The sequence below is a fragment of the Lynx rufus genome, unplaced genomic scaffold, assembly GCF_022079265.1.
Source record: "Lynx rufus isolate CCGP_SWC_20201006 ecotype Redwood Valley unplaced genomic scaffold, mLynRuf1.p SCAF_17, whole genome shotgun sequence".
Classification (NCBI taxonomy): domain Eukaryota; kingdom Metazoa; phylum Chordata; class Mammalia; order Carnivora; family Felidae; genus Lynx; species Lynx rufus.
Window position 1 is genome coordinate 33891482 of NW_025814831.1, and position 22149 is coordinate 33913630.

General features: G+C 45.3%; 1 protein-coding gene across 1 annotated transcript in view; it reads left to right on the forward strand.

Moving 5' to 3' along the window:
- Positions 1-21761: 21761 nt before the first annotated feature.
- Positions 21762-22149, forward strand: part of LOC124512262 (uncharacterized) — a 32900-nt gene continuing 32512 nt past the window's right edge. Inside the window, exon 1 of the mRNA XM_047079749.1 lies at positions 21762-21788. Within this exon, the coding sequence (XP_046935705.1) occupies positions 21762-21788 (27 nt within the window). The remainder of the gene's footprint in view (positions 21789-22149) is intronic.

Below are 22149 nucleotides of genomic sequence, written 5' to 3' on the forward strand. Positions count from 1 at the left end.
TACCAAGGTCTGGCTGGCCCTGTTGTATAACCAGAGACTCCTAGAAGTGCTGATAGATGCTTGAGCCCATAGAGAGCTATTTGTGAAGCTGAGATTAGAGTAGCAGGCGCCTGTCTCCTGAGTCTGATCTCGATGGAGTAGACAAAGCTATTTTTAATATCAAGCAAGAGAGTTGCTGAAATAATGAGAAAGGGCAGAACCTGGGCTGACTTTGTCTCAAGCACTAGACTTTGTGAAAGGAGTTAAAAAAATCTGTCCACATACCAAACAGATGCGTTTAGCCTCAGTGAAAACAAGTGATAAGGGACAGGAGACCTTGACCCAGGGTTTTGGGATTAGAGGTCCCAGGGTGTCGTCACTAGCACAGAGGTATGTGGGACTCTTGGTGTAACGTTCTCTGGGGTTTTAGATTGGGAGGGCTTGAAACCTGGCATTGACAGAAAGCACCTTTTATGATACCTTTACAAGTGTGGTATCCACCAGATAGAACAAGCAGGGTCAATAAGTTGATACGGTGGCTTAAGAAGAGAGATAAATGGTATAAATCAGCACACTGTTCGGGAGTCTCAAAATGATTTTTGTTTTTTAAATGAAAAACAAAAAAACCCCCTCCCAGACTCCTATCTGGTGTAGCCAGGCAGGTCTTAGAGACATTGAAAACTAGGTTAATGGCTGTTTCTCGTGGAAGGCTCGCTACATTCCTCTGCTTTTGCCTGAGGATTTGGGCGGGAGGAAGAATCAGGGGCGAGGTGACCGAGTTTTCCTGAAAGAGTGGCCGGGGCCGTGATCAGTGAAGTACTTCCTCACGCACACCAGGGTCAGTTCCCTCCAAACTCAACTCCGGTGGGTGGGTCTCATCTGGAAGACACAATTTGAGGAAACCTAGAGGGTGGGTCTTGAGATGAGGAAACACCTGGGTGGCAGGTCCTCGATAAGGAAACAATCCTGGGATACCACTGCAGCTGCTTTGTGTGCATGACCTGTGGCCAGTCAGACCAGCCACCTGCTTTAATCATCATCATCAGAATAATAATAATAATAATAAAAGGAATCGCTTATCACCTAATTAATTTACTTGCCAACTGGTGGATTGGCAGAGAGAAAGTCTAGGCAATGCATAATAATAACTCATTTAGAAAATACACGGAGAATGGGAACCCAAAGAAGAGAAGCTGGCGTGAGCTTACCATGTATGTGTAATCATGCATGTATACACAATCTCATTTAAGCGTAGTGACAGTTCAATGAAGTCGGTGTGGTTATGATTCCCATTTTGTAGATGGGAAAACTGAGGCCTGAGTAGGTTAATTAACTTGAGCAAGATCCTATAGCTGAAGGTAGAGAGAACCTGGTTTTGAATCCTATCTGATAATCTTAGACCCATCTAACAGCCACTTTCAGATATGAAGTCTCACTTGATTTTCAAAACCACCCATTAAGGCAGCAGATTATTTCTGTTTATAGCCTCAGAAGCTAAAGGTCATGGAGTTTAAGTGACTTGACCTAATCACAAGACTAGTATGTGGTAAAGCTAGGACTGCTCTCGGGCTTTTCCCACAGTGGCATGAGGCCTGGTCTCGAGTTCCAATCTTCATGCATCTAGGAAGATTTTAACGTCCGTCATTCACTCATTCACTTCTTCATTTAGTTGTTCAACGAATATTTGCTAAATACCTGTCACAAACAAGGCATCAAGGGGAACAGAAAACGAATGAGATTTTTGAAGTCCCTGTGAGTAAAAGGATTTTGTAATCTTACTGTCCTGTGTCTGTGGTCGTGGCTGTCAGTGGAAATCTTCCAACATCAATGTGCTAACTGATGTGTCTCATTCAATAAGCTGATACGTTTATAATGGGAGAAGGAAGACATTAGGAACCACTGAGTCACGAACAATTCCGGGACACCTCGCTCTTTAAAATGGACAGTAATTCAGCAAGCTTTGGCTGGACTCACAGTGACACCCGAGTGGAGGTAGAGGGAAATGAATTCTGGCCGAGGCTCCCTGGGCCCACGTGCATTCACACAGCCCCCCAGCCTAGGGAGCATTCCGGTCTCCCCTGGTCCGTGGCTCCGTCGTGAGGGGCCCCTCCCAGGGACAAACTTCCTCTCCATATCTGATTTCATGGGCCAGCTACTTCCTGGACAGAACCAAATACTTATCAGATGCCTAAACTTACATCTGCCCGAGTCAGGCTGTATGCTGGTCATATTCCCTACTCACCCATCTGTACAGGATTACTTTTTAAAGAGGGTTTCTCATGCACAACTACCAGGGGGGAAACCTTGCTCCCCAAGTGACAGAAGTAAAGGCAGATCAGAAGCACTTAAAGACAAGTGGTGACGTGTCCGCTGCCTATGAAGAGCATGCAGGTTCAGAAGGGCCCCTGAGCAAAATTTCATCCTGTCCATGTGGCCCGATATTTATCAATTCATCTGGGGCAAGGTGCAGGTATTTATTAGAGCACAAGGTGGAGGGAAGCTGAGGAGTTTTTACAAGGGAAACGGAGATGGTGAAGGAATGGGGCGGGGAAGGGGGGGCAGGTCTTTGAAGAGAAAGGGTTGATTCAGGTATTCATTCAACAACTACATAGCTCCAGCGCTTTCCCTGGGGACCTGGTAGTGCTCATGTTTACCTGGTGCCCGATGCTTAGTAGGATCTCATGAACTGCGGAGGAGTGGGGACCGCGCTGCACAGGCTGTCTCAGAAATGGGGTGCCTCTGAGAGGGCAGAGCCTGGCGGGAGGAACATGAAAAATATCAGCCTTCTAATCCTGACCTCAATCCCCATCTGCATGGCCCAGGTTTTGTTGCATGAGCGACACCGGGGAGACCCTGATAGGGAGACACCGTTGCCCTCTGTGACAGGAAACATTCTAAATTTTGGAGGCTCAATTAGGAAACCCTTCATGGTTTTTTCTAATAAACGTTGATGACTCTGTCATTCATAAATGAGACCCAAACTTTTTAATTTTTTTTTTAATCTTTCACATTTTGCTATCACTTTACTTAATTTTATTGCTCGGAATCTCTGCCTTTTCCCCCTGCTGCCTAGCTTCCCCTTCTCCAGCAGGAGTGCTGGATTTTGCAAATTGAAATACAGGACACGCAGTTAAGTTCTAATTTCAGATAAACAGCAAATACATTTTTAGTGTAAGTATGTCCCACAGAATGCATGGGATATACTTACACTAAAGAATGCTTTGTTGTTTTTCTGAAATTAAAATTTAACTAGGTGTCCTGCGTTTTATCTGATGACACCACCCTCCTGCCTTCCACACCTGAACCTCTTGGGATTTATTTTTATTTCCTGTCAGTGTGCAGCATGTATCATGGCAGTTTCCAGGTTTGTTATCTTCTGTGCGAAGCAGCGTTGTGACTTGTCTCCGCCGTTCTTCACTGACTGTCCCCTTCCCAGATATTTCAGAAAATACTGTGTTTCCGTGGAGTTTATTTTCTCTTTAATTCTATAGGGGTCCACATTCACATTTGGTTTTCCAAACGGGGAAGTGCTAGGCGCATCAGATGTTTTTCCACGGCCAGCTTATGTATTCCTCCCATTTTGGGGGGATCACCTTTCCTCAGGTCTTTGGTAGAACTTCAGAATAGATAACATTTAATAGCACCACGAATCCAGATGGGAAGACCCAGGGGGATTAAATATCAGCAGGGTAAGATTCAAAAGTCTCCTCGGTTTCCTAGTTTCTTTCCTGATAATGCCCACATTAGCCAAAAGCCAATGTTTCTTGAGCACGTATAAGGTTGACAAGGGCCATTAAGGAAGCCTGGGTCCATTTGATAGAATTCTTGAAGTCTATATATTTTGCCTTTTTCTGCTGTGTGTGTTATGTGTGTTATATGTGTGTATATTGTGTGTGTGTGTGTGTGTGAACCTGATAACAATACAATGGAGACGGTGACTGTGTTAGGAAGGTTAAATTATGATTCTTCTCTCTCTTCTGCTTTCCAAACTATGCAACATAGCTCTCTAATTTTTTTTTAAGGATTTTATTTTTAAGCAATCTCTACACCCAGTGTGGGGCTTGAACTCATAACCCTGAGATCAAGAGTCGAGCGCTCCACCGACAGAGCCAGCCAGGCGCCCCTCTAATTCCCTAATTTAAAAATAAGAGAAAAAACTTGAAAGAGTGCTTAAGTTTTTCATTTTTTAAAAATGCAAGATCTTGCTATTAAAGTGCCATTGACTATAAAAAGAAAACATGGCATTATAAAATTATCAAAACACGTAAATGCTTTATAAACTTTACATATTATTTTCTGAGTAATTTTCCATAGTTACCCAGCAAAAGGGTTGTGGTGCTAGGACGGGAGCTCAGGTCTGCCTGGCTGAAAACCCAGGCCCTTGTACGAGTACATAGCAGAAATGTACTAGTTGGATCTTTGTTACTAAATGATTTCTCTGCACTCTGGAATCTTACGTTGTCGCCTACAATGATTTCTCTGCACTCTGAAATCTTAGGTCATCGCCTACCTACACAATTATTGATTTCCATTAATGATTCTTCTGCACAAAATGTATAGAGCTCAAGAATGAATCAGCAATGAAAAGTCAATTCTAATAATAGCTACTGTTTCCTGGAGGCCATGTACCAGGTGCTGAGATGACATTTGAATCCATTTCACTAATTTAATCCTTGCAACAATTCCGAGGTCAGTTCTCGCCCCATTTTACAGGTGAGGAAATGGAGATTCAGAACTTCAGGTCTTAACAAGCAGTCTGGAGGCTGAGATTCAGAATGAAAAGCCTGGTTAGGTGCCATGTGTTTCATTGTATCCTAATCCTTTAAAAATTCCGTCACCCCTACGGAGGGTAGTAACTCCATGCATCAGAAAAGCAGAGTACTTTCCTCCCACCGTCCTTCTCTAAGCTGTGGGTAAACAGTTCTCATCTTAATAAGATCCTTAAAAGAAGAGAATGAGAGAGAACAGCTCTCTCAGGAATCACAGTCCACCAAGTCGACTTAACCCTTTGGATGCCTACAATTAAACTCAGGGGCACTCACTTTCTGAAGGAGCCAGAAATCAGCCATCTTTCTTATGCACCTAGTTAAACTGCCCCCCTTCCCTTGGAGTTTGTATTGTGAAGGTTGCAGAGGAAATCTGCCTCTTCGTTTCTTCCCGGGCCTCAGGAGGATCATTTTCCATATTAAACAAAGCATCACACATTCCTGAGAATGCCTCTCCCACAGACTTGTTTTGACAACCAGGAGGGAAGATGGGAGGCCCGTAGAATGGGCCGCACAAGAACCCAAGAGGATCCAGGAGAGCCCTTTCCAAAACCCTGGTTGATTATTTCCAGCTCCCTGTCAAGCTAGGCTTCTCAGAGAGCAGCATTTATCAAAGGGGAGACACCCGGTTCTCTAATTACCTTCCCCTGTGTCAGAGATGTGTTCGGCACCTTTGTCACCCTAATGGTGACCTGTTAACGTCCATGCTTCTGGCCAAAGGTTTGTTTATGTGTTTCAGTGAATAGGGTGAGCATTTATCAACCATCATTGGTATTTCATAACTATTCCTTTTGGTGTTGTAATTCGAATTCTTTTGCATCCTTGAATTTTGACATACGATTGTTTTTGTATGGGGTACTTTGCTTTCCAAACCATGCGGTTTTCCCCTGTGTCTTTGTACGGGCATGTAAAAAGCAACTGGGGAGAGAGGGTTCTCCTAGGACTTTTAATCACAATGCCTTCTTTCCAGAAAACCCCATTTAGCACTATTTTGGCACTGGATTTTATCATAAGTTTTGGATTTCCCTGCCTTTATATCTCCGTGGCAGGCATTACTTCCCATTTTATAGGCAAGGAAAGATTATTGCCTAAAATATTAGTGAATAGCACTTTTATCGTTATGTAGCAAGAATATCTACACAGATTTATTTGGTAAAGATTCTATTCAAAGGTCTGGGTACTGATTAACGCTGCTTGGCCCACTGAACAATGGGTGTAACCTGGGCTTGATAAACCAAATAAGACCTTTGTCTTGTTTTCCTGGCTGGCAAAATTGCCTGTACCATAAAATCCTTCAGCTTCCAAGGAGAGGCCAGGATTCTTCTTGTAAAGACTTGGTTTGTATTTCTTGTCCCTGATGGATAGTTGAATCCAAGGGAAGCGGGTGCTGGTAGGAAAGGCCTCGAGGACATGTGTATGTGCCCTTGTGAATATATATGTGTCTCTAACACACTTGTACACATGCTCACAAACATACTAGCGACAGGGACCCAGGTTGTGGGGGATGGGACGGTGAAGCAGCTAGTCAAACATGGGTTTTTGTGTCCAACTCTTGCTCCGAAGTATCTACATCCTCTTCTTCACCTGCGCTGCTCTGGGTCACTTTGCTCAGGTGGAGGAAACAAAGGACTAAGGAAATTCCAGCCCCAGTAGTTTCCTGAAAGAGCTACTCTGGTATCCTAATTGATGTCTGGAGGATAGTGAGCTTGAGACTAAACTAGCACGAACACCACCACCACCCCTCCGCCTCGCCCCCGGGAAAACTGCTTGGGCTTGTTCCAGAATGGGGTCAGCAGGGTCACACTTATTTCCTAAAAATACCCCAACTTGCTGAAAACTTAAAAAAAAAAAAAAAGAAAGAAAGAAATCCTACCAAAGCATGTGCCTTACAGCTCTCAGATTTGCTCCTTGTACCTTTGGGTGAATACCCGAGAATGGATTCCTTGCCCCAACTGCTGACATAGATCTGGTTTTTAAGATGAGAGAAAGAAGCATTAGGGAGACCCCCACTCCAGTGAATTTGATGCCTATCTATGGCTACGTTTTAGAATGCATCATTTGGAGAAACTGAGGATGCTTGGCCCGGAGGGGAAAACTCTCAAAAGGGATCAGGCTTATAGCTTTAAAATACTCAAAAGGCTGCCACAGAGAAGAGGAAATAGACTTATTTAAACTCTGACTGAAGGGTGGAAGTTTCTGGAAGGAGTATTTTTGGTTCAATATAAGAACAATTGTCTAACAATCACGCAGCAATGAGTGGAAAGCTTCCTTGAAGGTGCAGAGAAAGGACCCCGTCTCAGGACCCTGCAGGCAGAGGACAGCAGGGGTGTTGTAATGTGAATTCCAGAAGTACGTGAGGTTCAGCCGATGACCTCCAACGTTCCTTCCAGCTCTAAGATTATATGGTTCTATATCTGTAATTTTCCATTTCCCTATTAAGAAGAAATTTTCCACATTCAAAATTGTTTTAGTATTTGATAAAGGTTGTAGGATGATTTTTGCTCTGTTTACTTTAACATGGGGCTTACTCCTTTGCCCCATGGCTTAATAAGACATAAACACATCAGTGTTATTTGTTGGACAGAGGAGATGGGAGTTCACTGCTGGGTAGGAAGGTGCTGGTTACAGCTGGTTATAGCATGAAGAAGTTGGAAACTCCGTATCTTTCTCCTACCCAGTCTCTGAAATACTTCCACCCAAAGGATATCTTACCCAATGTTAGATGGTGGGTGCAGCAGAAGTGGTCTGGAGCCTGATTGCTCCTTAGACCTATGACCTTGGTGGTTGCTCTAACACCCTCCCAAGCCCTCACAATTCCATATCCTTCTCATGGACTCTGTATAATACAGATATCTTCAGGAATTTTCAGAAACTCTTACGTAACTTGAGGGCAGAGTGAACTTTCCTTGAAAACTAACGGACTCTCTTTCAAGTGCTCCTTTCCTTGAGCTATCATAAAGAATAAAAACCTTTATTTAAAAACAACAACACAAAGAGAAACATTAGCCTAAACAACCATTAAATACTAGATTATAACTGTCTGATTTTAATTTTAAGTTGCATGTTCCTCTGTTCAAGCATAGTTAAATCTTTGCCTTGAAGTTTGGCTGATTGTTTTTTTTCTTTTTACAGTTACTTTAAGAACACCCTTTCTCTCGCTCTTGAGTTAAGGATATGTTGCAAGGAGAGTTCTAGGGGTTAGACGTAAACTCTGATACTTCAAAAAATGAATAAACTCATACTAACTGATCTTATATCAGTGTTCACTTCAATTAGTGGCATGTCAAGGATCTGAGATCTAAAGACCTCACCTTTGATGGAACCCCCTGAGAGACCCAATCCTCAGCTCTCCCGGCTGTCAGCAAGGAGCAGTATTAGCTCTTAGATACCTTTAGCTAAATTTCAGACTAAAGGCAATGAACAAAGGTGTTCAACATAGTCACCAGAGGAATATGAATGAAAGAGACTCTGGGATACCATCACACATCTATCAGAATGGCTAAAACTTAAAAAAAAAGAGAGAGAGAGAGAGAGAGAGAGAGAGATTCAAGTGCTGGGGAGCAACTCGGAAATTCTCACGCACTGCCGGTGGGGGTGCAAATTGGAACAACCAGTCTGGGACCCTTCTGGGCAACATCTAGTAATGCAAGCATGCCTGTGATCCAGCAATCCCACTCCTAGGTATATACCCAAGAGAAAGGAGTTCGTATGTCTTCCAAAAGAAAAATACCAGGTCGTTTTTACACTTCTATTCCTGATATCCCCAAATGGGAACTGAGCGTCCAGCAGTAAGAGGATGGATAAATGGATCGCTGTGCAGCCACGCGGCAGAATACAACACGGAAATCAAAGAGAACGAGCGGTAGAAACAACTGAGGCCACGTTTTTTTTAATGAAGAAACCAGACCCCAAAGGGCATATACGCCATGATTTCATTTACAGAAAGCTTAAGAGGGGGTCTGGGGGACTCAGTGGGTGAAGCGTCCAACTGCAGCTCAGGGCATGATCTCACGGTTCATGAGTTCGAGCCCTGAGTCGGGCTCTCTGCTGTCGGCACAGAGCCTGCTTTGAATCCTCTGTCCACCTTCCTTGCTCATGCGCATGCTCTGTCGGTCTCTCTCTTTCTCAAAAATAAACATTAAAAAAGTTTTTTTTCAAAGAGAGAGAGCAGTAAAGATGGATTCTTCAACTGAAAACAGCAACAGGGAAGGAAATGTGGGTGAAGGAAAGCGACGAGAACTGATTGGCTTGAGCATCTTCCCCAAGTGCCAAGTGCTTTCTGTATTATGGCATTTTATTTAATTGTCAAAGAAGTCCTATTACATATGCATTTCCAAATGAAAGGTGAGGAAAACAGTCTTCTTCAGTTACTTGCAAAGGTTTCCAAGGCCAGGAGGTGGGTTGTCCATAGCTGTTTCTCCTCCCCGCCTCTGCCCTCCCCCCCCCCACCTCAGGTGCATTCCCTGAAGGGCTAGCAATGGCCTGGGAGCTGACTTTGTCCGGAACACTCGTTTGGCAGAAGATCCTGAGACTGAGTCACGCAATGTGGCTTGTATGAGATCCCACGGCCAGCCTGTGGCAGAGCTGGGTTAAACCCTGATGTACCAGTGTAGAATTCTTTTGCTAATAGCTGGTGAAATTAGCAATGGCACCATACTAAGCCCCTAATTAAATAGCTCTGTTTGGTCCAGTCATCTCAGACGGCAATCTGGAAGGGCTCGGTGTAGTGAAGTTGCATCTACCTGGCACCCAGAACCCCCTCCTGGGATTCTCACTTGCATCATTTCTAGTACAGGCCATCAGGGTATTCGCCTCAGCCTTGTTTGTGGCAGGTTAGTGATCCATCACCGAGGGAATGAGCAAGTTAACTGTGGAGGGCAAACACGATGGAATACTCCTAGCTCTTAGAAAGAGGGAACTATAGGGACATACCATAATATGACAATTTTATTATAGCTGGAAAAAAAAAAGCAGGCAACCTATTGCTATTTAATTTTTTTTTAACATTTATTTATTTTTGAGAGGCAGAGAGAGAGCACGAGCAGGGGAGGGGCAGAGAGAGAGGAGACACAGAATCTGAGGCAGGTTCCAGGCTCTGAGCTGTCAGCACAGAGCCTGACACAGGGCTCGAACTCACGAATCGCGATATCATGTCCTAGGCCGAAGTCGGGCGCTTAACCGACTGAGCCACACAGGCGCCCCAAACAATTGCTATTTAGAGCATAGCATTCAAAAATTAAAAACACAACTGCCCACAAAATAATACCATATATTTTATAAGGAGATATATATATAACAAAGGTCATCTAGAAACACATTAGTGTAGTGACCTTTGGGGTGAGGGGAACACAGTGGGCATGGTGATGCCCTGAGTAGAATAGCACGATTAACTCAATTCTTTACCCGTGAGGCCTAGAAAATATTTAAAAAAACAAACAAAAAACCAGCATCAGGGGCATCTGGGTAGCTCAGTCAGTTAAGTGTCCAACTTCTGCTCAGGTCATGATCTCGCGGTTTGTGAGGTCAAGCCCTGTGTTGGGCTCTGTGCTGACAGCTCAGAGCCTGGAGCCTGCTTTGGATTCCGTGTTTCCCTTTCTCTCTGCCCCTGCCCTGCTCTCTCCCTCTCTCTCTCTCTCTTTCTCAAAGAATAAATAAACACTACAATTTTTTTTTTAATGCCAACATCAGATATTTTATGGAGACAGAAATGTGTCTCCTTTATTTAACTGACAGACGGCTGAGTTCACCTGGAAGTGTCTGAATCAAAATCTATAAACAACACCTTTGGAAGTCAGGAGACATTCCAAAGAGAGAATGGTTCCTGGCTGGGCATCAGATGCTGCTGGCTTTTCAAGGACACCTCACAAGGGGTTTTTTACTCCTTTGCACTCTGGTCTTGACATTCATTATACACATCTTCCTGAAGGAAGATCTGTCTTCCTCAGAAAGGCCGCTGGCCTGGAAATGGGTTCAAGGTGAGGAAAATGAAGACACAGAATGGGAACATGATTTGGCTAAGGCAGATATTGAGGGCTGAATTATATCCAAAATTTGTATGTCGAAGTCCTAATCTCTCCGTTCATTGGAATGTGTCTCTATTTGGAGATAGGGCCTTTAAAGAGGTAATTAAGTTAAAATGAGGCCATTAGGGAGGGCCCTAATCCAATCTGACTGGTATCTTTATAGGAAAAGGAAATTTGGACATACAGACCCAGGGGGTGGGGGTGAGGAACATGCACAGAGAAAAGGCCATGTGAGGACACAGCAAAAAGACGGCCATTTGCAAGCCAAGGAGAGAGTGCTCAGCAGAGACAAAACCTACTTGTACCTTCATCTTGGACTTTTAGCCCTCAGAACTGTGAGAAAATGAATTTCTGTTGTTTATGCCACCCAGATTATTGTCAACAGCCAATAATTTCTTTACAAGTGCCGCAGGCTAGAGTAAATATGTAAATATGTTTAATTCTGTGAGATTTTATTATGGCAGCCCTAGCAAATGAATACAGTGGGAATCGGCAGAGCTGAGATGTAGCCTCACAAGGGTAAAAACAAGTCTGGGTCCTCCGTGCCCGGAGTAGTGAAGTTGCTCTGTATGTCTCGTCTGAGGGAGCAAAGCTCTAGAGAAATTTTTCTCACAAAGACACCCCCATCTCTTGGGGGTTGGAAGAGCTGCCTGAAGTGGATCTCTGGAAAGAACAAGAGGAATTCGATGAGCTCACACAGTCTCAGCACCCTACAGTCAGGGAAGCCTTGAGCAGTTGGCCGACTGACAGGGCACCTGGCAGTTATGGGGCCCCAGGTGAGGGGGGAGTCACCGGACCTTGGGAGAGACATTCAGCTGGAGTGCCTCTCAACTGCCAATAATCCCTTTACAAGCGCCACAGGCCTGAGTAAATGTGTACCTCTCCTCATGAGCTGTTTTTAAAGGCTGCTCACTCAAACAGCCCATTGTAGGTTTTTAAAAGCCCAAGTTCCTTGTGATATCAGACCAGAGATTATTGTTCCTATATCAAAGGACTAACGAAGGTCAACAAAGCTTAGGAATGGTGGGGCTGAATGTGGGTCAATCCACTGGGCTGGGGAGGGAGGCCAGTGTGGTACACCCTAGGAAAATGTCCCCCCAGGGAGTGGAAAATAAAGGTTACTAACTCACCTCTTGGGTTTTAGTGATGTTGGGGCAAAGAAACACCCTGTGTTCCTGGGTATTCTTGATAGAGTTCATAGTGTCTACAGCCTTGCTTGTCAGGGTCACCGGTCTTCCAGGAGCCAAGGAGTTCTACTGGGAAAGGAGAATAGACATGGTGTATCTGTGTGTTTGGGGGGATACTTTGTAGCAGAGATTTGGGGTGTATGTATGTGATGGGAAGGTAGGAGTAAAAATAGGCAGAGAAAAAAGGGAGGAGGGACAGCTCAAGTTCAACTGGGTCCCCTGAGATGGTTGAAGACCTCCTGAAACTTGGGCTCTTTTTTAACAAGCAGCAGGCAACCTTGGGGCAGGAGCCTTGTTAATGCTCACAGGCAGCACCTTTCCCACGCTGTTGCCCTACTGGTCCATGACAGACCAAGTCAAGTCCTATAGGATTGAGGGCAGCCCAAGCCTGTCTGGGCCAAATGTATTTGTTTGCTTGGCTGGTCCAGTGGAAATACCTGTTGAAGAAGGTGTCTCAGTTTATCTTGGTTCAAAGAGGTTGCCTACCTCCCATACCCATATTCAAGGCACTGTGACTGGAACCCAGCTAGACAGTCCTGGGGCTTCAAATTCTACATCTATCCCTTCCGTAATGTGAGACCTTGGCAAGCTACTTAATGCTTGAGCCTCAGTTAGCCCAACCATAAAATGGGAGAATCATTTTGTTTCCATATGGCTGCTGAGAGGAGTAAGTGGAAAACAAAAACAAACAAACAAAAAAATATATATATATGTATATATATATATATATATATATATATATATATAAAATGTTCTTGGCACAGGGTGGACGTTAAAATATGTTAACTTCCTTCCTTTCACTCAAATATCAGCTGAGCAGTTTGTGCCATTCACTTGTTGAACCAAGGTTTATTGAGTGCCATCTAAAAACTAGCAAATGGTGCCCCCTGTACTAGGGCAACATGGTGGCCCAGAGGTCCCCGCTTTATGAAACGTTGAGTCTAGTGGGTAAATAGCAAAGTGGAATCAGGTGCCAGGGAAATTGTGGCATCATGTTTTCTCAGCCTTGTTCTTCCAGGTCTTGTCCCTTGGCCATGGAGCTAGCCATGAACATGATGCTCAGGGGAAATTCTGTGAACGACCTTGAGAACAAGACAGTGGTGACTCACAACAGGTTAGTTTCCGTCAGCAGCAAATGAAGGGCTGGGGACAAGGTAAGGGAGCCTGGCAGCTGTCACAACAATCATCGTCATCTCCTATTTATGTGGGACTCTTCCCCCCCTCGCAAGCTAAGTGCTTTAGGGCGTTACTCAGTGAATTCTCACAGCTTCCTCATGTGGCAGGGCGGAGATTGTTATAGATGAGGAAACAGGCATGGCCAAAAGAGAACTATCCTGCCTGAAGTCACACAGCAGGCAGAAGCACTTGATCCGGAATTGGGTTGCTCAGCTTTGAGCCCATTGGCTCATACTCTGACCATCAATCAGGGCCATGAGGTCAGGATGCTGTGTGGCTGTGGGAGGCGGGGCTTGCCGGTGGTAGGACGGCTTTTCCGGCTTGTTCTCAGAGTCCTCAAGTAGAGGTTCTAATTCTCCACTGTATTCTGTTCAGGTGGCCCTGAGCATTCCATTTAGAGATATTCCAGTGTCAGTCTCTTCCTTGTCCCATGATACCGGCCTTAGGATGTTAATGCAATGGGAACCCTAGAGGCAATCCAGTGCAATCCCCTTGTGTTCCATATGAGGAAACAGGCACAGAGAGATGAAATGACTTGCCCACAGTCACCCAGATGGGAAGCAGCTGGGCTGGGCTAGATCTAGAAGTCAGCTCTCTCAGCCACCGCCAGCCCAGGAATCTTTCGTTTCCCCTGGAGAGGCTCCCAACCGTGGCCTTACCTTACATCCCAACCCTCTCAATCCTCACCCGCCACTCCTGACATCCCACATTGGAGTTCCAGACCTCTGTGCTCCCGGCAGCTAGCACGCCTCTTTGGGATTTCTCTTGGAGCCCTGTCTCCCTGGAGAGCTGAGTTGGGTACCAGCCACAGGATGGATGGACGCCTGGAACCCACAGCCAATCCTGGAGAGTCAAGGAGGGGACCCACGAGCTGCTCTCATACTTGATTTTGTCCACAGCACCAGCCTTCTGAATCACCTTTCCCGCTTGAGTGCCGAATGTGCTTAGCACATGTGGGAATATTTTCCGATGACAGTAACTGCCTCTCCGCCAGAGATAACATCTGTGTTAGTAAACTCTTTTACCTACCCAGCTTGCCGTTTTCTTCCACCACACGGCCACACACCTCAGAGGCCTCCACTGCTTCAGTCAGGGGCCGGCATCTTGGGCAAACTTCAGTCTCTGGCCTCTGTCTGCTGACTGTCCTGTCTCTCCCATCACCAGCCTTCTGGAGCCTCGTGGACCAGCCAAACTGCGCTCTGTTTCACCCTATGTGGTCCCCACGCCTGAAGCCTTCTGACACAAATGTGGGTAGATGGCCGTATAGATGGGAAGGATCTAATTTTTATGCTTGTATTTTGATGTCAACTTGTTGGTTTTTTTGTGTTTTTCAATCATCTCTCTCTCTCTCTCTCTCTCTTTCAGGTCCTTGGGGGCCTCACACTTTGTAGATCTCTGTGGTCAATGTACTCGGTACCTTCACATGGACCTCACAGTCCCTATTGCTGCTGGGGACTGCTGCCCATGGACCTTCCTGTCTCCCCGTCTCTTCCAGTGCACGGCTGGCCTGGTCCCCGCCATCCCTTAGGAGCTTGCTGTGGAGGCCGCACAGCCCTGGCCCACAGAAAGGCAAGAAGGGAGAGAGGAAAGGTCCAGGCACAGTGAGGGCGAGAAATCACTGACTGTGTTGAGTCCCCCGTGGCCCGAAGCGACACAACTGTAGGATCCTACAAGCACTGATGGGAGACCTTTCCATGGAGCTTTCATAGAGCTGATAGGGTGGTGGGAAGGTCCTGGCATCGGGAGGACCTCATTTTTTAATGAGGTGCTTTTCCATCAGAAAGTGGGTGCACTCAACACATCTTTCTCCATCGTGAGCAGTCTGCTCTGGATGCCGGCTGCGTGTCCTACCTGCCCACTTGGGGTTATCTGGTGCCTCTCTTCCTTGCTGCAAGCATTTTGCGTCTATCGTTTTTATCTGCACACTCCGAGAAGTAGGGAAGAGACAGGTATTATTACCGCCGTCTGACAGATAGGGAAATTGGGGCACAGAGCAGGTGTGGCACACGAGTGGAGTGAGGCTGGGAACACAGGTGTGACCCCGGCTTGCAGGACATACTGTGTCCTGTCCTGTCCACATTCACACGTGAACCCAAGTAGCAGGAGAAAATGGCTTCAGAAGGAAAATAGTGTTAATTTTTTTTTTTTTTTACATAAGTGTGCACTCTTTTTCTTTTTAAAGTCTATTCATTTATTTTGAGAGACAGAACGAGAGCACAAGTGAGGAAGGGCAGAGAGAAGGAGAGAGGCAGAATCCCAAGCACGGGGCTTGATCTCACGGACCCCGAGATCATGACCTGAGCTGAAATCAGGAGTCAGATGCGTAACTGACTGAGCCACCCAGAAGCCCCAGAAATAGTGTCAATCTTTTATCTGATGGCAAACGTGATATATATTGACTGTGAAAAATTCTGATGGTCACCAAATTTGGGATATAGATGCTTCCTCAGGGGGGGAAGAAGGGGGGGGTGAATGGCATCAGGATTGTCTGGGGGCTTCGGTTGTAAGTAAGGCTTTCTGGTTTGGGGTTTTTTGTTGGTGCTGGTGTTGGTGGTGGTATTGAGTACATGGGTGTTATATTTTTCTTTATTTCCTTTTTGTATATTTTGAATATTCCACACTAAACTAAAATCACTCAGCCAATCCCCAAGGCACAAGATTATTGTTGAAAATGAAGGAATTTAAACTATTATTTCTAAGACCTGGGGCATTAAGGATTGAAAAGATTGTTTAAGGAACCAGAAAGGGGGTGTACCTCCAGTGAGAATGGGAAAAGTGGTTTGGCAGAGAAACAATCATGGAATTCATTATAACGAAGTCAAAAATTACACGGGGCATTCCACAAATAGTTAGTAGGGGTCTGTAGGTGCCCACACTGGGCTAGGCTCTAAAAAATAAACACGTTCCTATTCACCTGGAGCTTTCATTCCGATGAGAAACAAAGGTAGACATAGGTCAGGAGTCAGCAAAATCATTGTACAAACTGGACTGAAGACAAAAGGAAGGGGTTTAAGTAGAGCTAACATGGCAGGGGAGCAGGGCCCTTGGAGGAGAGGAGCCCCCAGGGGATCCATCTCTTCGTCCCACAGGGTTTCTCTGTCATCTCCCACCGCACAGATTTGGGGAGCAACATAGCTTGCTCGGGGAACGAGGTGAGGGTGGAGACAGAGCCAGTATGCGGAGCACCAAGGACGCCCAGAAGCCCCAAACCCGACTAGTCTGGTGCTGGTTCCACCCTGGGTGTGCCCAGTGCCTGTGTATTATACTCTAATGAGGGGTTGGGCCAATGGTGATGTGTTTCTTTCTTTCTTTCTTCTTTCTTTTTTTTTAATGAGGTGCTGTTTTGCATAGATAAATACTATGATTGTGATGTGGGAACCAAATGGCAGATCATTATGCAAAAAGCACTGGTAGAGGTGAGATTATGAAACCTGTTCTGCTTGAGGCCTGCTGCCTGAGCGTGGGAACTAGGAGGTGTCTGTCTGGGCCCCAACCTCAGCCAACTGGATGGAGGCCGCCCTCTCCAGCTATCTCATGACAGCTGGGCTGGGACAGGAAGCACACCTCTCCACTGTGTACCGCAGATTCAGAAGCCCCGCAGAGGGAAACAGAAAGGGGAACGCAGGTGGCTTCCTCACGGTCCTCCCACTGTTGCAATTGGTGGGACCAAAGCTCCGCCTTTACCTGATTCCTGACTGTGGTGAAACAAGAGTGGGGGCTTGGGGTGTCCCACGGGAGCCTCCAAGAAATCCTATGGCTGGGAGGAGGCAGAGAACCAGGAAAGGAAGAATGACCTTGGCTCTGAGTTTACAAGCTGCCTTCCCAGCTGGGGTAGCTAGGTCTCAGAAGAGACGTTGAAAACCTGCAGAGAGATGCTGCTTGGGCGGCCAGGGAGGAAAACTCCAGCAGGCTGGAGAGAGGCAGAGAAGACAGCCGAGGAGGGAGAACCAGGGCTCCAGGTTCCAGGCAGAGGGATGCTCCCGTGATGCCTCACGAAAGGGGGACTCTGTAGCTGCTAGAGTGGTCAACCAGCTAATAAACAGCGCACACAGTTTGTGCTTTGATGCACCTATCCGTCTGCCTTTTGTCAGGCTCAGAAAACCTGCTGAGAGTGAGCATTGTCGACAGCTTCCAAGAGGTCAGATCCAGCAGATATATAAAGCCAAGGTCAGCACTGCCAGGGAGGAAGACACAGCTGCCTGCTTCCCAGGTGTTTGCTGCAGTGAAGGCTGCAGTGAGAGCGCCCCCTACAGAACACATCGAGGCAGCCTGGGGGAGCAGGGAGCCTGAGGGTTTATGAGGCTAGGCAAAAGCCGTCAATTCATTTACTCAATCAACAACTATTTGTTGAGCAACTCATGTCTTCATGGAAGTGAAATCAGAATGACCTCCTTATGTTGCACATCTGGAGAGCAACCAGAGTTCTCCTCCTGCTTTTCCGTGGTTCCTCAGCACACTGTCACCACATCAGCTTTAAATAGGAAGTGAGACTGGCTAATGGTCTTCATTACATCCAGATCCCCCTTCCATTTTCTACTGGCAGAGCAGCTGGAGAGAGGGTAGCATGGGAGCTGGGGGAGGTGGCTCCACCTTTCCCAAGGTCTTGGGACTCAGTGGGACGCCTCTGGATATTACCTAGACATGTTGGGTGATGTGGCAAGGAGTGTTAATGATGCAATTCACTTATGCCAGGCTGTTAATGAGCTAAGTGCTATATCTTTATTATGCATCAAAAGTGGAAGACATTAAGTACCTACAGTGTCCTTCCCGATACAAAAGATCATGATTCTGGAGGAAGCTCAGAATCCCTACTTGTCCAACTTCTTCAATGACCCAATCTTAAATTGATCCATAAAACTAAATGTGAGTCTCATTCCTCGGGCTCCAAGAGTATGAATTGATGGAGGGTTACAATATTCATGTTTCATGTCATCCCAGGAATGGTCTTTGGATCTTGTACTCCGTTCTAAATTGTTGATTCCCACCACACCACGGATTCCAGTCCTGGGAATGGATTCTAAGGAAATCATTCAACGGAAGCTGCTTGTTCGAAGAAACAAACTGCATGTTTGAAGACGCTTGCTGCTGTTAAAAAATGGGCCACAACTTAGTACCTAGGAGATAGAAGATGTTAGAAAACTAGTTGAATAGATTATAGCAAATCTGTACACGGTACATTATACAACCATTAGAAATGGTAATGATAATGCTTTTGCAGAATGGTGGAAAATATTTCTTATGTGGTAGTAAATGGAAAAGGTAGAATATAAAAAAGTATGTACATTTTGTCAATCTGTAAGGTATGTACTGATATTTTAAAGCTGTTTGCAAAAAAGATAGTTGTGTTAGAATGGCAGAATACAGGTGGTTTTATTATTTTATAAAATTAGTGTTAATGTTATATAATCTAAAAGCACTCTAAAAAAAGAAAAAAATTGCTACCTTTACATATGACAGTAACCCTTAATGATTAGCCATTTTCCCTATGACCCTGAAATTGATTCTGAAAGTGAGGTGTGGGGTTTACTCACATCTGAGTGACCTTATATTAAACATACTGATTGCTGGGCCCTGAGGGAGAAATTGATTTTCTCTCCTGAGAAGCAGGCTTTCTCTGGAAGCTAATGTGCTCAGGAATCAGTTCATCAATTCTTTGAATTTATCAAATTTGTCAATTTAGCAAACTTATCTTAAACTCGTTTCAAACAGTAATCTTCTGAAACATATTCAATGAATATATTCTCCAAGAACATCTGATTACATTCTGCCTATGTCAGTAAATACGCATAAAGAATATATTCCTACTCAATTCAATACTTTCTTCGTGAATACTTTTCTTGCATATATCTTTATAAGAAAAAGAAAATATTTTCATTATTAACATATAAAAGAAAATCTATTCATAGAAGAATATATTTATATGAAAATTAAATCATCCTAGGTCTCTGAACTTTTGACAAATTGACTATTCCTTAAATTGCTGTTAAGAAAAACATATTCATTGAGGAGATTCAAGTGGTTGTTGTGAAATTAGTGAATTTAGTGGATTCAGAATTGTCATTCAGCAAATTGATCCTTTGGGAGACTCAGCTTTTGTTGGACTGACCTAGAGTCTTCTCAAAGAGCCCAAGGGACTCTGGCTATGTTGAGGTTCAGGAGCAGATAGAGGTCCAGGAGGCTGAGGTTGGGTCAGAAGGCTGAGTGAGGATCTGGGTGTGGGAGGTGTCTCCTAAGAGGTCCTGATACTCACCCCGAGAGTCCTGAGGAGGCCACTGGTAGCCCTTCCTCTTTCCACATCCAGTGAGTGCTGGAGTCTGCCAGCCTTTTCATCACAGGGAGAAAGCAACCCTCACCACTTCTAGAGATGTAAGACCCAGTCTATGGAGTTTCGAATGGGAAGGTAATGGTTTGCAACTGAATTAGAGAAGTGGAGACAGATTGCACTCTTAGAGGGAGCCACTGTATATCTTATTCCCCTCACCTACAGTGGGACTTCCCCTCTGAAACCTCCTTTCTCCCCTGGGTGACCGTCCTCTGTGACTCTGCCATAGCTTTGTTGCTTATGCAAATTCACACATGACCACCATTTTGGGCCTCACCCTGACAGCTCAGCAGCTATCGAAACAGTCCTCAAAAGGAGAGCCTGCTGATGCCAACTGCCACGGACAAGTCTTCTATACAATCGCTGACAATGTCAGCTCACATTTGTGGAGTGCTTTCCATAGAAGAGTCAGGGTACTAGCCAGCTTCCATGCATGGCCTCATTTAATCCTTACTACAACCCTATAAGGTAGGTATTATTATTATCCCTGATTTACAGATGGGCAAATTGAGACCTTCAGATGCCAACTCGTTGCTGGAGGCCTCACAGTCCCTGGGTGCTTGACCTGAGCTTTGACACCAGGTAGGTCGCCTCAGATCTTCTGGTCTTCTTTGGTTGGAGAGCAACACTCAGTTTCATTACCTGAAACCTGTCTGTTGCCAGTGCAGTCACGAGGACAAATATTTAAAGAGAAAATGAGGAAGTGAAGGAAGAGGTGTTCCCATAGGTGGCCTGCCGTGAGCTTGTCACAGATTTTCAGACTGGACCGAATGGACTCTGGGTCTTGGGACCAACAGATGAATGCTGGTGATCCTCTACTGGGTGAAAAAGGAATCAATCAACAATACAGGTTCTGAGGAAGTCCCCTGAGTGTCATATCCCAAGGGAGATGCAAAGCACCTGACAAGGGTTTATGCTTGCTCTTCTGGGTTGCTCGAGAAAATACAGGCTGTCCAGTGAAATTTGAATTTTATTTATTTATTTATTTATTTATTTATTAAAAAAATATTTTTTCTTAATGTTTATTTATTATTGAGAGACAGAGACAGAGCAGGAGCATGGGAGGGGCAGAGAGAGGAGAAGACACAGAATCTGAAGCAGGCTCCAGGCTCTGAGCTGTCAGCACAGAGCCTGATGTGGGGCTTGAACTCACAAACCGTAAGATCATGACCTGAGTTGAAGTCGGACGCTTAACCGACTGAGACACCCAGGCTCCCTAAATTAGAATTTTAGATAAATTCAACAAATAAATTTTTAGTATATTTGTATTTTGTATATTTGCATTTAGGATATTTCCAAATATTACAGGGGATATACAGATATATTTATACTGATGAATTTTGTTGTTAATTTAAAATTCAAATAGCACTGGGAGTCTTGTATTTTTATTTGCTAAATCTGACATCCAAGTTTCTTTCGGGAGATAGCTCACAACCCAGGCAGTCTGTTAATAAAGACAGGCTGGGTAGTACAGATAGTGGGGCCTTTGAAGAAGGGAGAGTTCTCGATGTAAATCCAAGAAGGTAACACAATCTCCTGGGTAACAGACTCAGTGGAAGAGTCCTTTTTTTCTTTTTAATGTTTATTTATTATTTTTGAGAGAGAGAGATAGAGAACATGAGCGGGGAGGAGCAGAGAGAGGGGGACAGAGGATCCAAAGTAGACTCTGTGCTGACAGCAGTGAGCCCAATGCAGGGCTCGAACTCACGAACCGTGAGATCATGACCTGGGCCGAAGTCAGATGCTCAACCGACTCATCCCAGCGGGAGAGTCTTTGTGATGGGAAGGCTTCCTGGCACAGCTGGTTCTTAATGATAGGAGGGAAGGATCCAGAAGGGTAGAGAGAGGGGAAGGCTCAAGGCAATGTGGGGACAGCGAGCCAACAAGGAGATGTCTAGAGGACCTTCAGGTTGGGGAGGACCAGAGGTGAAAGATAGGTCTGTGGAGGGTCCTGAGTATCCTGCTGGGGATTTTGGACAATGTCTTTTTTTTTTTTTTTTTTTAATGTTTTATTTATTTTGGGGACAGAGAGAGACAGAGCATGAACGGGGGAGGGGCAGAGAGAGAGGGAGACACAGAATCGGAAACAGGCTCCAGGCTCCGAGCCATCAGCCCAGAGCCTGACGCGGGGCTCGAACTCACGGACCGCGAGATCGTGACCTGGCTGAAGTCGGACGCTTAACCGACTGCGCCACCCAGGCGCCCCTGGACAATGTCTTTTGGACAAGGATGGGTGACCAGCTGAAGTAGTATTTTAGGAAGGTTAATCTGGTGATGGCACCTAAGATTGGTGGGAACGGTGAATGGGATGGTAGCTGAGCATGATGTGGTGAAGGTCTGTGGGAAACGGTGACCAGAAGGACATTCCAAAGCAATGGCTTCATCTTTCAGGTAAAATATCCAGGTGCCCATCATGAAGATAGGTGGCCTGATGTGGCTGTCTCCTATCAAGTGGGAGATCTGCGCCCTCCTGGGTACAGAAGAGGAGAAGACACCCATGGGTGCAGGATCTCAGAGGGAAGATTTTCATGTTGGAGGCACCCTCCAACAGAAATCTGTCACCACAGACTTGTTCTATTCTACCCTCATCTCTGCAACACGCACATGCACACACACACACATACACACACACACACCACTGTTGCATATTCAGCTTGTATAGGTTTCCACAGAGAGCGAACTCCTGTTTTAACCTC